Raw genomic sequence first — 15,455 nt, forward strand, 5'->3', positions numbered from 1 at the left:
TTTTTTTTCTTATAGGGAAAGAATTAAAAATTATATCTGAATAAAAGGCATTGTCTAAAACGTTGGAGAAAACAAAAGTAAATAGGACAGTAGTGAATGGTTTTGTGGGTACTTTAAAGCCTGTTTTTGATCTCCATTGTGTCAGAAGAATGCTAAAAAAAGCCCAAACAAATCTCAAATCAAAAATAGTTGGGTTTTGTTGCTGAAACTCAGGACCTGCTAGGGAAATAACAAATGAATGAAATGAAAATTAATTACTTTATCCTTAAGAATCTTTTAATTGTTATCACCTGAAAAAAAGAAAAAAGGATAGACTGTTAGTCTGCTTTGATATCACAGTCCTTGCAATGAAATACATAGTTTGGCATACATGTAACTTAAAAAATAGTCATTTTGATTTCTTTCGTTAAAGAATGGAGCAGATGATGTGAAGAGACATCGATGGTTCAGGTCTATAGACTGGGATGCTGTACCTCAAAGGAGGCTAAAGGTACATTCTGCAAATACTGTATAGGACATCACAAGGAGAAATCATTGTTCATTTAAGATCTGTTGAAGGTTTGTTGGCTGTTGCATCTGTGTGTTTGTGTGTGTATAACCATGTGTCTATATGCACACTTAGTAATTAAATGCATATTTGCCTTTTTGCAGTGCAGAGTTAATTGTATGAATGTCTGTTTTCATTTTTGTCTATAAATGAACCGTCTAAAAAAAAAATCCCTGCTTTAGTTTGCTGAAGCTGATTAGTTAATAGTTAATGAGAAAATTTAGTTTAGGGTTTTGTAAGTGATTCCTTGTTGTAAGTGTTTTTTTATTTGGGGAGGTGAAAGAGATTGATAATTTGTTGGTGTGGGTTTTTTTGGTTTTGTTTATGGGGTTTTTCATTTGTTTGTACTTGTTTTGTTTTTTTTTTCCTTGTCCTTACATATAAGGAAGTATTTTACTCTGGGCTTTAAATTTTTGTGCTAAGTTCAATTCAGGTAAATGTTTTAATAAAACGTAAAACACGTGGGAGTAGGAGGAATAGGGAAGCTGAAAGAGAAGGATTTATGAATGTAATTCCAACACTTTTTAATAGCACTGAATTCTAGTATTATATGATTCAGATGTTTCCAACAGCTATCAACACTGCAAAATGCTTTTTAAAATCCTTTGGAAATAAAGCTGCCTTATTTCTTTACTTCCTCAGAGTTCTAACATGTACAATTCCTTACAGCACTGGTTTTCTGTAGCAGAGGTTGGGTTACCATATGCAGTCAATTAAGTGCCAATTTGTTTTTATTTTCTTTGCATTAGTTTCTTGCACTTAAATTCCAGGATGATACCTTGAGTTCTTGCAAAAAGGAAAAAAAAAAGAGGCAATATTAAAATGTTCTTGTTGTATTCTTGTAAAAAGCATCTAATACAAAGCTGTAGGTGAATTTTCTCTTTAAGAAAAACAAGTTTATAGTGTTCTAAGTGTGTGGGTTTGTTCCATTTTTAATCATTACTGCACCAAATTGATGTTTTATGTATATGCGTTGTAACAAAGTCACATTTTTCTAGGTACTTACTATAAATTCTGTTTACTGAAACCTGCAAAGAACACAAACTGGATGATAACCTGTTTTTAAGTATATAAACTCTGAAGTTTATAACAACCAAACGAATAAAAAACAAGTAGTATTAAAAATGATTGTTAGATGCACAATCAAATGTCTCAGGTCCAAATATCCTATGTGTAACATTTTTATTTAAAAAATTAATCAAAAAAGAGTCACTGTAGCATTCAGATTGTTATGAATACAAAAAACCTGTTTCTTAGTATTTGTGATGGTTGCATTAAGCTCTTAGAAGATGAGATGGTGCTTAATTAAACTCAAGAGCATGGATGTGAAATGGATCAGAATTTTGCAGAATAATCTATTTAATAGATTATTTCTAGAGGCAGCTATATTCTTCCGAATTTGTTTTCACAATTTCATACTGATGAAGAGATTGAAAATATGAAATACTGCACGCAATAATCCGTTTTCCCTGTAAAAGGAGTGAATTTGTCTATTGTATAAAGATGCACTGATTCATGGTCCTAATAGGGTCTTAAATAGCAAATCATATGAATAATAGCAATGGCTGAAAGAGAGAAAACAATTTTATTACTCATCCTTTCTCTCTTTTCTTTTGCTTTTTCTTTCTGTGTGTCACTTCCCCATACTGTTTTTTCTGCCAAAATGCTTACAAGGGAGGAGGGTACCAGGCACTGCCCACAGGGGCGCGACAGTTCTGGGGGACAGAGCAGATTCTGCACATTTTCCTCAGCATCTGGGCAATATTACTGTGGCTGCCAGACACAAAATTAGGACTATGCTTTTGGCTGAAATTTAGAAGTGCTGTCTTACAGGGACCTGTCTTTCCTGTTGAAAACCTACTGATGATAACATCATTTTGAAAAGCCCAGATGATCAGATAAGACCTCAGGAGCTAGTAGAAGCCAGACTTTGATCTTTTTGAGGATATGCAGAATAGCATTTTGCTGTGTTTTATAGTTCTGTCTGTGGTATAATTTTGAGCCAGTTCAGTGATCATCTGTAAAGTTTTCTCATTCTAAAGTCTTCTGTTGGACTCAGCATGATAGTTAAGCTCTTAGCTGCTGAGGATAGAGGGATGAATGTCATTTGAGAGAGGAAAAGGGGTTTGCCCTTCATTAACACCTGCAATTAGTGAAATGTTCCTGAAAGGATCTTTATCTGTCTGTGGCCAGAAGTGCAGAGTATTCTCAATGTTAGATTTAAGACAAGTTAAAAGTAGGTACTGTGATGTTGATGAGCGGTACCAGAAATTGAAACAATCCTCTGTGAAAACGAACAGAAAACTGATACTTCTCTTGGCACCTTCAAGTTTCATAAAAACAATCCATTTGAATTAAGCTGTTTTATAGCCATCCTTGTGAAATGAGTTATGGTGAATTTCTTTACCTGCTTGAATTTATTACTAGGTTAGGGCAAACCACAGTTGGTAGACAGAAATTAGTAATTTCAACCTCTTTAAAAGCAATCAGTTTATTTGAAAACAGTGAAGAGGAGGATTTTTTCCTTCAATATGGTAGCAGTTTCCCATGCTGCTGTGGAAATTCTTGCTGAAAAGAAGCTAGTGCTCAATAAAGTAGGTATCTGTATTAAGTGTATTAATTATCTAAGTGTCTTTCAAGCACATAATATTTAAGTGTAAAATTTACGAAGTGTGGGAATGTGTATGTGTTGCTGCAAACTTCTCTTTCTCATGCCATTTATTATTAGGGAAAAGGTGAACTGCAAATCTGTACTCCATTTGTTTAATAGATCTTTTACAGAACAGTATGATGGAGAGGAGCTCACTGGGAAACCTACTAACATTTTTGTTGTGCTTCTTCTGACTAGCCTCCCATAGTGCCCAAAGTATCCAATGATGGGGATACTTCCAATTTTGAAGCTTATCCTGAAGATGACTGGAACAAGACACCTCCAGTACCTCCTAAAGATTTAGAAATTTTCAAGAACTTCTGAGTGTAACACCTACACTGGACAAGGTATGTCCAAATGTCAAAAGTGCTGTTGAAAACATTGCAGATCTGTGAGCCATAAGCAGAAATTACATTTTCTGGTTCATAAAGGGTTGAAGTGACAAAAATCACTTACCTCACAGGATTTGGTTTTCTACAGTGATGAAGGTTTATTTGCATACAGATATTTAAGTCCTTCTGTCCTTAAAATTTTTTAAATAGTATGTTAAAAAGAAATACCTAGATTGATTTGACAGATAAGAAAATGTGACAGTTTTTAACGGTAAGGTTTTACTACCAAGAATGCAGACTCTAGAGGAATAAGATTGTCAGATTAATTCTGTACCCTGGATATTCTCTCTTATAAATGTGATAGGTTGATAGTTGTTACTGAGTTCAAATAGTCCACCTTGAGTTTTGTGTTCTTTTTTTGTCTTAGAAACTGGAAGGACATTGAAGTGCTAAGAGCAAGTCTGAAGAATGTTGGAGTTCAGATATAAAGGAAGATTTTTTTTTTTTTGTGGCTAAGTATGATACTGCATTCAGATATGTGTATTAGTCTGTAATAAATGTCAAAAAAGATGGAGGCAGGCAGGAATAATTTTTTGCTGTAAACATTTGACTTTAGTTTAGTAAATTGTAATAATGATAGTCTGCTCTGAAGTAGACTAACTAAAATGATATTTTTAGGATTATTTTTTTTAACTTATGGTTGAATTAAGTTTCCTGCTATTCCCAGATCCTTTTTTGCATAGTTAACTCATAGACTTAATTTTATAAGTTCATACTAAACTTGTGTAATTAAAAGCACAAATTAGTATATATGTATATAATGAATACAGTACAACTAAAGCACAGGAATTGTGCGAAGATGTAAATTTTTGTACTTTGCAGAGTCTATGATTTTTATTTTTCAAATAATGTTTTACAAGAAGTTCTTTAGGAATAAAAGTCTTAAAAAAGGATAAATGAGTTTTTCATCATCTTATATACATTTTCTAATTCTTTGTAAAAAACAAAAATAATTACGTTTTAAGAAAGATTTGTACCTAAAATTTCCAATGCCTCACACTTACACCCATAGTACTTGAAAGCAGAAAGACAAGGGTATGTTTTATTGTTGTTTAAGATGCATCTTAATGGCTAATTTATTAAATTCTGTTACAATTATGTCTCTTTGAAAACCAAAATTTTGAGTGATAATACACTGTATGAAATGAGATTCCTCACATGAAAACTCACTGTAAACTTGCAAGTCAGTCCATCCTGATAAAAGGGCTTTAACTGGCTCTGACAAGTTGTTCCCTCGCAAGTTTGTTGTCTTCTCCAAATATAAAGCATGAGCCATAACAGACCTTTTTCATTAGTGAAATAATTGCTGTTGAATGCTGAGCACTTCAGAATATCAGAGGGAAGACTGAATATATAGTACAGCCTTATTTTTCTGCTCCTCCTTTTTTGAAAATTTCCTAGTCCCTGCTGCCAGCAATTTCATATTAGAGTTCAAACCTTAGATGCACAGTCTCTATTTTCATCCTGTGCTAACACCTTTCTAGCAGCTTGAGTACACTGTGTTTTGGAAGTATTTGCAATATTGCTTCATTTTAAGTGGCACTAAATATCAGTATGTGCACATGTATGGATCTTTATATATTAATGCACAGAAACATGAAGGTAGATTGAATACTAGGCAGAATCTCTTTTTTCAGGTTTTTTTTTTTCCTGTTACATATTGTGATACTTGTGTTAATATAAGGGATTTGATTTTGAAGTGCTTCAGTTACAAGAAGCAGTTACATTCTTAGGATATTGTGGGTTTAGATATCTTCCAGTGAAGCTGTAGTATTTAGACCAAATTTGTTTTTTCTCAGAGCACATCAGCTCTCTAGTGTTCTACTACTGTGACTTATGGTTCTACATATTACTGTTTAATTAGATCATACAGACAGTTTTTCCCAAAAACTACTCTCCACGTTTTTGATCTGAAAGCAATAAGAAATATAGGCTGAAGATTTGTTTTTCTAAACTAAACCTTGAATGCCTAAAAAGTAGGCATTCTAGTAATTGTTACTGAAATTACCGTATTTCTGATTTTATGGCAGATCAGTTACTGGAGTCTCCTTGTGAAAAAGTTATCTCAATTTGTTTTGTTTAGGCAGTACATAAGTGCTGTTGAGAACCTGTATCTTCTGGGGTATTATATTATTTCTTTATAAAGCAAGTCTTATCTGTATAACTCGTGGCAAAGATGGACAATGTGTAACAGAATCAGGATATTTCAAAATGATAATCTGGAATACCACAAAGCTGTCTTGATGTTATGCAGTTTGATGGCCCCAGCTGCCACTCAGTAAATACTGTATAGGAATGTATAATGAAATACAGGACAATCCATAGGAAATTACAGTTTTAACGTACTTCAAGTTCCTTGTTCTCATGGAAAAATTAATCTAACCCACTATATTTGTATCTGTGAAATTAGTCGTTCTAAATCAATTGGAAAAACTTGAAACACATAAAACACGGCTTACTTTGTGTAGGGGGGAGCAAACAGTTTGGGAGTCTTCGTAATGTGCAAGCTTAGGGTATTTTGTGGACTGAATACTACAACATCAGTTTCTTATTTAAAAATTTACATACTGCAAAAAGAAAGTATGCTAAATATAGGATTTTTCTTCAAATTTCAAAGCTGTTCTGTGTTGAAGTCTTCAGATATGAGGAAATGAAGTTGAATTTGAGTAATTTGCCACAGTGGCGGTTAGAAGTTTTGAGTGCTTGAACAACTGGAGATAGTGGATTTTCTTTTTATGAATCTTATCCATTGCTGGCAGTGGATGAACTGACACTCATTATGATGGAGACTAAGGAAGTGAATACAACATTATTAATAATGATAATCCATTGCCTTTACATTGTTTCCGAGCCATGTGTACATATACCTAACTACTGACCTCGTCAGCATGCTTTCTAGTACAGAACTGCTTTCAAATTTTTTTTTAATTAAAATACTGAACTAAAAAATAAAACCAAAACATTTTTGAAGCATTATTTTAAGTGATCAGTTATTTTCTCTACAGTCCTGGACTTATTGTGGTGTCATTACCTGGCTGTTTTATTTATTTGCACAAGTGAGTCTGCTTTAAGTCTTTACTGGGACTTCCTGGCCCAGTAATGTAGTTCTGTCTGAGTGCTCATGCAGGTAAACACTGCACTAGGAATTCTGGATTTGTGGATTTTTTTAAGAAGACTAGAAGATTTTTTTTTAGCTCCTATTCAAGTAGGGTGTTCTCTGAGGTTCATTTTATTTTGATTCTTTCTGTTAGTGTGTACTTTTGCCTATAGACTGTTGCATAAGGACTGTTGTCTTGCAAAAGAGCCATAGGCCCTTGGTATTCTACATCAGTGAACAAGAATGTTAAACATTAAAAAACCAACCTTTATTTTTGAGTTTTAGATATATATATATATATATTTTTAACTGCCCAATCTGAGGTTTTAAGTGATAAACATGAATTGTAAACTCAATTGCCTTGTAACCAAATGATATAAATGCTTCATGATTTCAATGAAGAACATGCTGTAGATTTTCCTGTAAATTAGCTTGATCAATGAATATGTGTGCTACTGAGCTTTAACTAATGTGATCTTCCACTGTAGAAAGTCATTGTTATGGATCAAATATAGGTACTAAACTATGTTTAAATGGATTAACAGGGATTTTACAGTTTTGAAAGCAATGAAGATACGGCTGTTCCTCAGCCCATCTGCTTGCCATTCAGAAGAGTTGTGATGCAGTGCTTCCTATGCTATAGAAATATTTTTCAGCTTTCAATGACTGTAGCATGATTCCTTTTCGTACTGTACTGTGTACAGACTTCCCATGTTTTGCACTTTTCTATGGCAAACTTTGACTGCTTTATAAATACTCTGTTGTGTAGCAAGTAGTGATAGTAGTAGCAGGCATTTGTATGCTGCATAATCAGTTTGGACTGCTCGACTTGTGAGGTTCACTTAGGCTAATGTGTGTTGCTGGTTGCTTGTTGTAGCTCGCGTGTAAGTACTGTTCAAAGTTACAAAGTCAGCCCTCATTGCACAATGAAAAATCACTGTGATCTGTACATAAACCCTAATAAAACTTTATTGCTGTTTTATTTAATGTAATATCTGTCAAATCTGGATTCATTTAATAATAAACCTTTATATCTTTCCAAATGTTTAAACCTAGTTTGCTTCCATTTATGCTGGGAGGAGATTGGGGTTCTTCATCCAAGAAAATGGTGGAGGGGAGATGAGAGGAATAGAAAAACAATTTTTCCTTCTTTTCATGTTTTAAGGCTTTTCAGAGCAAGACACAAGTGTTGGAACAGATTTCAGATGGTGTCAAAGAAGCACCAAAAAGTACATTTTCAAAACCATTTCAGGTAGTGCACCAATAATCAAAAGTGTTAATTTGGACTTCTCGTTAAACTTTGATTATATTACCCTAATTGCTTTGGCCTTTTCACAACTTAATGACCTGAACACTGTCCAGAACACTCAGTTCAATCAGTTTCTTTAAGCACTAAAAAATACTCTTACAATGTCACGAAAAATATTCTTACAGTGTCAGGCACACCTCACCCTTTATTTCACCTTCCATTAAAACTTGAAAAGTTCATTTTTATCAAAATTTGTTTAGCTGTTCATGTTAAATTCCTTCTCTTGGGTCAAATGTATTTTATTTCTTACCCTGTAGATACCATAATCTGGCGATAATTACATAGTCATAGAACTTACTGAATACAGTTTGGACTAGTTAGGGGCTCACTTTTTTAAGACAGAATATTTATTTTTTTCTGCCTGGCTTCATTCTAAATTCTGTGCACTGATGTTTTTCTCTTGTAAAGTGCTATATCATGTGCTTCAAGAGACTGCTAATGGAAAGTGAAGGAACACTGCAATGAGTCCTGGCAAGCTTTTAGTCATGTCTTTGACATGAATCAAAAGGACTTTTCAAAGGACATTTTTAAATGGTAACAAGGAAGAATTTTGTTTGGTATCTTGTTCATGCCCCAGCCATATGGCAGAGTTTTTGCGCATTTGTCCTGAGTGCTAGATATTTCTTGAATGCACACGCAACTCTTTATTTTTTCCAATAGAAGCCATTTAAAATACGCTTTTTCACTCATTCAGGGCAGGTAGATTTTGTTGGACCACACTCACTACCCTCAAATCTCTCACTTCATGCTTTATTAGGCCTTTTTTTTAGGACAAAACACTCCTAAAACAACATTTGACAATAGCCCAGTGTTCTGTGACCCACTGCTAACCAGTAAAGGTGTGATACTATAAGGAATGGTAGAAAGCAACTGGCACTGGTACATCTGGATCCTGCCCAGTACTTTGTGAATTCTTATATAATTCACCAGTTGAGCCCTTCTGTGTGCAGACTCCTGCTAGGTGCTTCAATCTCAGCTTCAGAATTCAAGCAGCTTTTCAGAGGGGTAGTAAAAGACTCTTCTGCTGCACTCAGTAGATGACTCCATTCTGTCTTCCATGACCTCTTTCTATCTACCCTTCAAAAAATCACCACATATGAGTGTATGTCAAGCTTTGTATTTATCCTTGAAACCAAAAACACTGTAAAATCTTAGCAAGATGTACAATTTTCTTTCTATGTATCAATATTCTTAATACAGTTTTGTGCAATCGTATTTCAAACTATTACTATGTGAAGAGTGCAGCAGTCAGTGGAGCTACTGTATCAGCTTGGACTTAAGGTAGGTTCATCTGATTCACTGCATTTCTTTCAATGCCAATGAGTTGCTGGGGCAGTTGAGATCCTAACATCCCTTATGCATCTGTAGTTGAGGCCACTGAAGTCTCTGAGGAACTTACCAAAACTGATATGCAAACTTTAACACGAAATATGGAGGCCTGTCTTACTTCTAGTATGCAGACCTCTAAGGTGCCATGCAGGTGGTGTCTCTGCTGTACTGGTTTTTACATAATTGGAGTACAGATAGATACCTTAAAAAGTGTAGTTGGGTGTCAGGTTACACAACTAACCAACCTCAGACTTTTTTTAGTAGTTAGTTGGTTTTTTGTTTTATTTTTTAAATTCTTTTCTCCAGCATATTGTCCCAATTCTGGACTATTGTAATAAAGCAGGCAAATGAATAGGAGAAAAATACTTTGGGGAAAACAAGCTTGAATTGGACTTTAATCCAAGAAGTAACTGAATATGCCTGACCAGTACATACTTGCAAATGCAGGTGTTCTGTCACTAAATGTTGTAGAAAAAATGGTGCCTGTTTAGGTCTATGCTGGCTTTTAGGCTAAAATTTCTGTTTTTCTCAATATTTTTTCAAAAAAATGTAGTTTTGGGAGTCAGAGTTTATTTCAACTGTAGTTGGTAATTGGTCTAGTTCAGAGAATCCTTGATACTAAAATCCCTTGGTTGGAGAAGGACAGTGCTTTACAATCAGGCTCTTAATTTTCTGCCCAAGTGTAATCTGTGCAGAGGAGGTGGTTGTGCTTTCAGTGCCAATGCTGTTGCAATTCACATGAAGAAAACGGCAGCTTGCTCAAGCCTGCAGAGCCTAAACTTCAATCTTTTCACACTGAAGGACCAAGGCTCTTCTTGGAGCAGCTTTGTGAGAGTATAACTGAGCAGCTTAGTAAATATTAAGACTGAGGTGTAGAAAAACTCAGAGCTTTACAATGGCAACTCTTCAGACGTTAAACATTAGGGGGCTCAGTTTTTGATTTGGAACACGAAAGTAAAATATTCTGTGCTCTTATGTGCTTCTGAAATTTGGTGAACAAATGCCAAAAATGTGAAGTGTTTCAAATTGTTTAATATCTAGTAGCTTCTTTGGCCTGCTTTTATTTTCTCAGTTACGAAGTTGTAGTTGAATTCAGGACCCTTTTCTAATCAAGATGCTTGTGAAGCACCATTTAAGTGGAACAGTGCTGCTAGGTTGTGTTAATATAGCAAATAAAACATTCACAAGTGGCATGTCTTCCATTTGTACTGGTAACCAGTTTTCTTTGATGCATGTTAACTAGATGGGTTAACATTCTGTTCATAGTTTTTGGTCAAGCTTTTTACCCATTCTACTAGCAGGTTTTGCAAAAAAATAAGCACGTAAGTAAACAGAAGAAGGTTGTTGTTTTTTTTCCTGTTAATAAAGCTGAGCTGTGAGATGATATGTAAATGCATTATCAAGGAACAGCAATCTTATGTAAATGCATTATCCAGGAAAAGCAACCTCTTCAGATTAATAAATTCCTTCTTTGAATGAATTCAGATTTAGGGTTTTTTTTTTATTTTTCTTACTGGCCTGTGAGTTAAAGCAGTGCTGCAGTCCTGTGCTGTGGCACTTGCTCCTCCTGCCACTCTGCCATCATCCATCTAGCAGCAGTACGTGAGCCTGCTAACCCAGCTGATTTGTCAGAAATGTTTCCCTGCTGGGACCTGAACTCTGAATCAAAAGCACCACTTCCACCTAGTTTATCTGAAAAGTTTTCAAAAGCTGAGCGTGACTGAAATCTTTCTATTCTCTGCAGGTACTTGCCACCAGGGAGCAAGACTATTGCAATGTTCTGTAAAATAAAACAAAATTCCAACAGCGTGTTTTGAACCTATTTTCAAATATTTACATAAAGCTCCTGTGACTCATGTAATCCTCAGCAGAATCTTGATGATGGAAAAAAGAAAGTGCGGTGGTGAATCACTTAAGCAAATGTTGTTAAGGACTGAATCCTTACTTTAATATCACCATCTGGCTATTGAAGAAAGATTTAAAATAATTATAATAATTAATAATTATTTTAAAAATATTTTCTAGGCAGTCTATTAGAACATGAGTGACCTTACCTTTGAGTCGGGTTTTTTGCTTACCCTTGGTTTTGGATTTTGAAAACATCTGGAGACTGCTGTAGAGAGTAGAGTCTGCTAGTGATTTTCCATTTTATTTTTGTTTCTATGTGGCTGGTGATTATTTATATGCAAAATATGGTACATTTGAAATTATGTTTAATTTGTTAAAAAATTTAATTAATACATGGGCAACAAAATAAGAATAGACTGTGCATTCAGTTTAAGATATTTAACCATATCAGAGCTTTGGATGCAAAATACTTTAAGGTTGGAAATAGAGTAATACTGTCTGAATAAACAAGTATCATGAAGATGGGCTGATTTCAATTCTTCAGCTGGGGATTAACAGAGCTATTGGATCAGGAATAAAAAGAGGAAGTTTTCTTCAATTCCTCTCTTCCAACCTGTCAATAATTATGTAGTTTAAAAAGTATAGTTATGGCAGTAGCCAGTATTCAAGACTGAAGCTGGGATATGTACGGGGCATTTCTCAAAACTGCAGTCTGGTTAGTGGTGATGCCTAGCAGCTTGTTGTCTGTTCTGTATCAGGTTTTATTGGGGTGCTTTCATGTTGGGAGTCACCTCCTGAGAACAGATTGTTGGTTGTTGTCACTCTAAATGCCTTTTGTATCACTTTGAAGTGTAAGTCTTTGTTAGAAGTATAAAATCTCACTTATTACCCCAAGACCAAGGTTCACCTTCATAGAAAAGGAGCAGCTGAGTTAACGATATTAACCCTATCTTCTTTTTTGTTACAGTACCTTCTTGGAATATTGAATGAAATTTGACATGTGATGTCACATTTCTTAAACAAAGGAGGCTTTGCAGCTTTAAAATATGGAGCTTTTTACCGATTTTGTTCTACTTACGTGACATCAGTTAATGGAAGTTGCCAACACAAGACAGTTATCAGCTTCTGAGTTTGCTGCAGAGTAAAAATCTTTTTGTAGGTCATGTTTACCAAAGGATGGGACTCATTAAGATAACTTACCAGTCTAGGAAACAAACTTCCATTGGGCTTGTGACAAGCAAGATTTTTTATATTTCCAAGTATAAAATAAGAAGATTGATAAAAACATTATTTTTGTTGATGTAGTTAAATATTAAAACTTAATTGACTTTCTTACCATGACAGTGCCAAAGTCATGAGCAGTACTGAAAGTTACTTAATTTGTTGTGGTCTATGTGCTAGATTTTCTGTTTTCAAACTGTCAAAAAGAATAATCATTATAGCAATAGAAATAGCAATAAAAAAAATGCAAATGAGGGGTCATTTACCTTGTATTGTCCTTAAGCTTCTAGTGATTCTGTACATTGAGTAGAGATGTCATCCTACTTGAAATAATCAATTCCATAAGTTTTCTCTCTCTCTAAATCTCTTTAGTTGATCTGAGATTGGCGTAACTTCAAGCAAATAAAAGCAGAAAATCTGCAAGAAGAATATAGAAACATTCAATGACATTTAGAACATATGTTGTCCAAAAGTGTGAGGGTTTTGTTGGGTTTTGGTTTCTTTTCTCTGCATAGGGCCATATAGCATATGATATATTGGAAACTAAAACAAAAGTCACCCTGAGACACAGCTTTGAGTTACAGTTTAGTTTCATAGATTTCCAATAAAATTCTTGTATTTACTTTTCTTAGCTAGTTCCCCTTTAAAGGCATCAATAGCTGTATTTTCCTGTAATGTTTTGCAAGTGCTTGTTTCATGTTCGTTTCCCTGTTGCCCCAAGGGTGACATTGAGTGGAGTCGCTTCTATTTATTCTATTGAAAAATCCCTGATCCAGTTTTTTCTCACAATGTTATGAGCAATAGCAACAGTGCATTACAGATTGAAACACTGAATTTCCATGAATGACAATGAATGAGAAGGAGACAAACAAAAGAGAGAGAACACATCGTATTAGAGTATTTAAAAGGATTTCCAGTCACATGATTAAATCAAATGGTTTTCAAACAAGGCCCTAAAAAGATACAAAGCTAAAGGAACAAATAAAATTTCTCTTATTAATGTCAATAGTTCCATTTCCCCAATCTATCTCTATAATTTATTAGTTTGCATGTTTTGAATAGTGGGAAGTTAGTAGGGTTGTATGTAAGTGTCTGGAAAAGGAGGGTGTCTGGGTAATGTGAAAACCTTACCTTCTACAAAATGCTCTAATAGAAATGCAACACTGCAGAACAAATGTTTACCTGAAGCAAGAAGGAGGAAAAAATATATCTGCATTGTATTTATTGCCTGGTATCACTACAGCACATTTAGTGTCTCTTTCTTTGCTTGGTTCAATGTTTTCTAATGGGAAAAAGGACTATGTGAAATAAAAAATCTTTAGTACTTATTTTCTTTGATACTGTATCCCCTTCTGTGAGAATAAAACCAAAACCAACTAAAAAAACTCCACCACCCATGAAGTAGTTGATTTAAGGCAGATGCAGTTTCAAGGGGTGGAGAGAGTAATTGAAACTAAAGAACTGCAATGTCTTAGGAATGGGAGAGGAAGTGTTACATCCTTGGGTTTGAAAGTTTTCTGTCAGAATCTCGTGCACGTACCTTATGTTACACCAGAGGAGCTCAGGACTTCCAGGATCAAATTAGGTGGATTAATTTGAAGCAGGGGAAGGAAATACTTAGGAAAGTTTTGACTTTCACTTAACCATCGCACAGAAGCACAAGATGGGTGAGGTTGGAAATAATCTCCAGAGGTCAGCTGGCCCAATGCCCCTGCTCAGGCAGAGCATTCTAGAGACAAAACAACAAAACAATATTTTGTATTCATCTTAAGTGACATTCTTAGAACTGTCCTCAAAAGCTGAAAAAATAAAATATATGCTGGTTTGTTTTGGTTTTTTTTTTTTTGTATTTCACTGAAAAATAAAACATTTATTTTTAGATCTTTTTTCCATTTTAAAGTTTTCTAAAAAGTGACCAATAACAAGTTTTTAGTAATAGAATTCATTGTTCTTGCAACTTAAACTTTAGTGAAGTTGAAATTACAAAATTATGAATTTTGTTCAGTTCCTTGTCTTCTCAAATGCTACAGAAGAACTATTTAACCTCTCTGGACTTACTAGAGGTCTGAAGTTGTGAAAAGGACCATGTGTTGGTGTCAGTTGCTGCATGCTGGTTGCTCATGTCAAGTAAGTCCTCGTTAAAGGTGGTGCTGGATTTGCTATCTATAGACAGCTTTGAATTTTCTTTTGGAAGAAAACTTATTTTGTTGGTCAACAAATTCATGGTAAAAAATTGTTACCTCAGTGACTTCTGTGTGTAGAACCACATTTCCCATTAGTTAATAAATCTTTTTAGCTCAGAGGTGTTCTAAATGTCCATGCCATTCAACCTCTATCCTCTCAGGTGTGAAAGCTAGTGTGGCCTTTCTGTGGATTGCAGAAGCAGGTTGAAGTTAATGCAGGACTCAGTTCTTTGCAGGCTGAGGGAGAAAAACTGGTGTGCTCACAAGTTGCAGGGTGTGTACTGAATTCAAAGTGATGCTCTCTGCATAAAAAACACCTCTATCAGATAGAGAAGTTTCACGAGAAACTTAACTTGTAGCCAGTTCTTTCTATCAGGATATGACAAGCTGATAGAACCACATCTTGTGGCATTGTGCTTGCATTTCTACCAGATGTTGTCTGATTAATAAATGCTGATCCTACATGGCTGGCTGGAATGTGGGAAGGGAATCTGTCTCCACAAAAAAGCCCATGCAGGAACCACGAGCCCAAGCATGATCCCGTTTGGCATGCCAGCCAAAATTTATCACAGGCAGATGGGAACAAAGCACAGCAAGACCTCTTGGAGAAGATGTTTGGATCAGGGAAGGCATTCAGGACAAAGGCTTGGAGCAGCCTCCCATCTGTTCCTGGGGCTGGGTGACAGAATTGTGCCATAGGTCTAAAGATGCACACTTGCCTGCTCCCACTTGGTTTTATTCAAGCACCCCAAATGTACAACTTCCATATTGCTCATGCAGGGGGCCTCATGTCAACAAAATAATTCCCTTTAATAATCTGGCTTTTGCTAATGCACAGAGTACATCTTTTCTCCTCCTCTGAAAACTGTGCCATGGGAA

The 15,455-nt window shown here is 35.2% G+C and overlaps 1 protein-coding gene across 1 annotated transcript in view; it reads left to right on the forward strand.

The window, feature by feature from the left end:
- Positions 1-7,729, forward strand: part of PRKX (protein kinase cAMP-dependent X-linked catalytic subunit) — a 57,798-nt gene extending 50,069 nt beyond the window's left edge. The window contains exons 7-9 of the mRNA XM_005516840.3: positions 413-490; positions 3,396-3,544; positions 3,957-7,729. Coding sequence (XP_005516897.2) covers positions 413-490; positions 3,396-3,521 — 204 coding nt within the window. The 3' untranslated portion in view covers positions 3,522-3,544; positions 3,957-7,729. The remainder of the gene's footprint in view (positions 1-412; positions 491-3,395; positions 3,545-3,956) is intronic.
- The last annotated feature ends 7,726 nt before the right edge of the window (positions 7,730-15,455 follow it).

This window comes from Pseudopodoces humilis, chromosome 2 (assembly GCF_049639895.1).
Source record: "Pseudopodoces humilis isolate 2021_Gansu_Grassland_sample_001 chromosome 2, ASM4963989v1, whole genome shotgun sequence".
In the NCBI taxonomy this organism is placed as follows: domain Eukaryota; kingdom Metazoa; phylum Chordata; class Aves; order Passeriformes; family Paridae; genus Pseudopodoces; species Pseudopodoces humilis.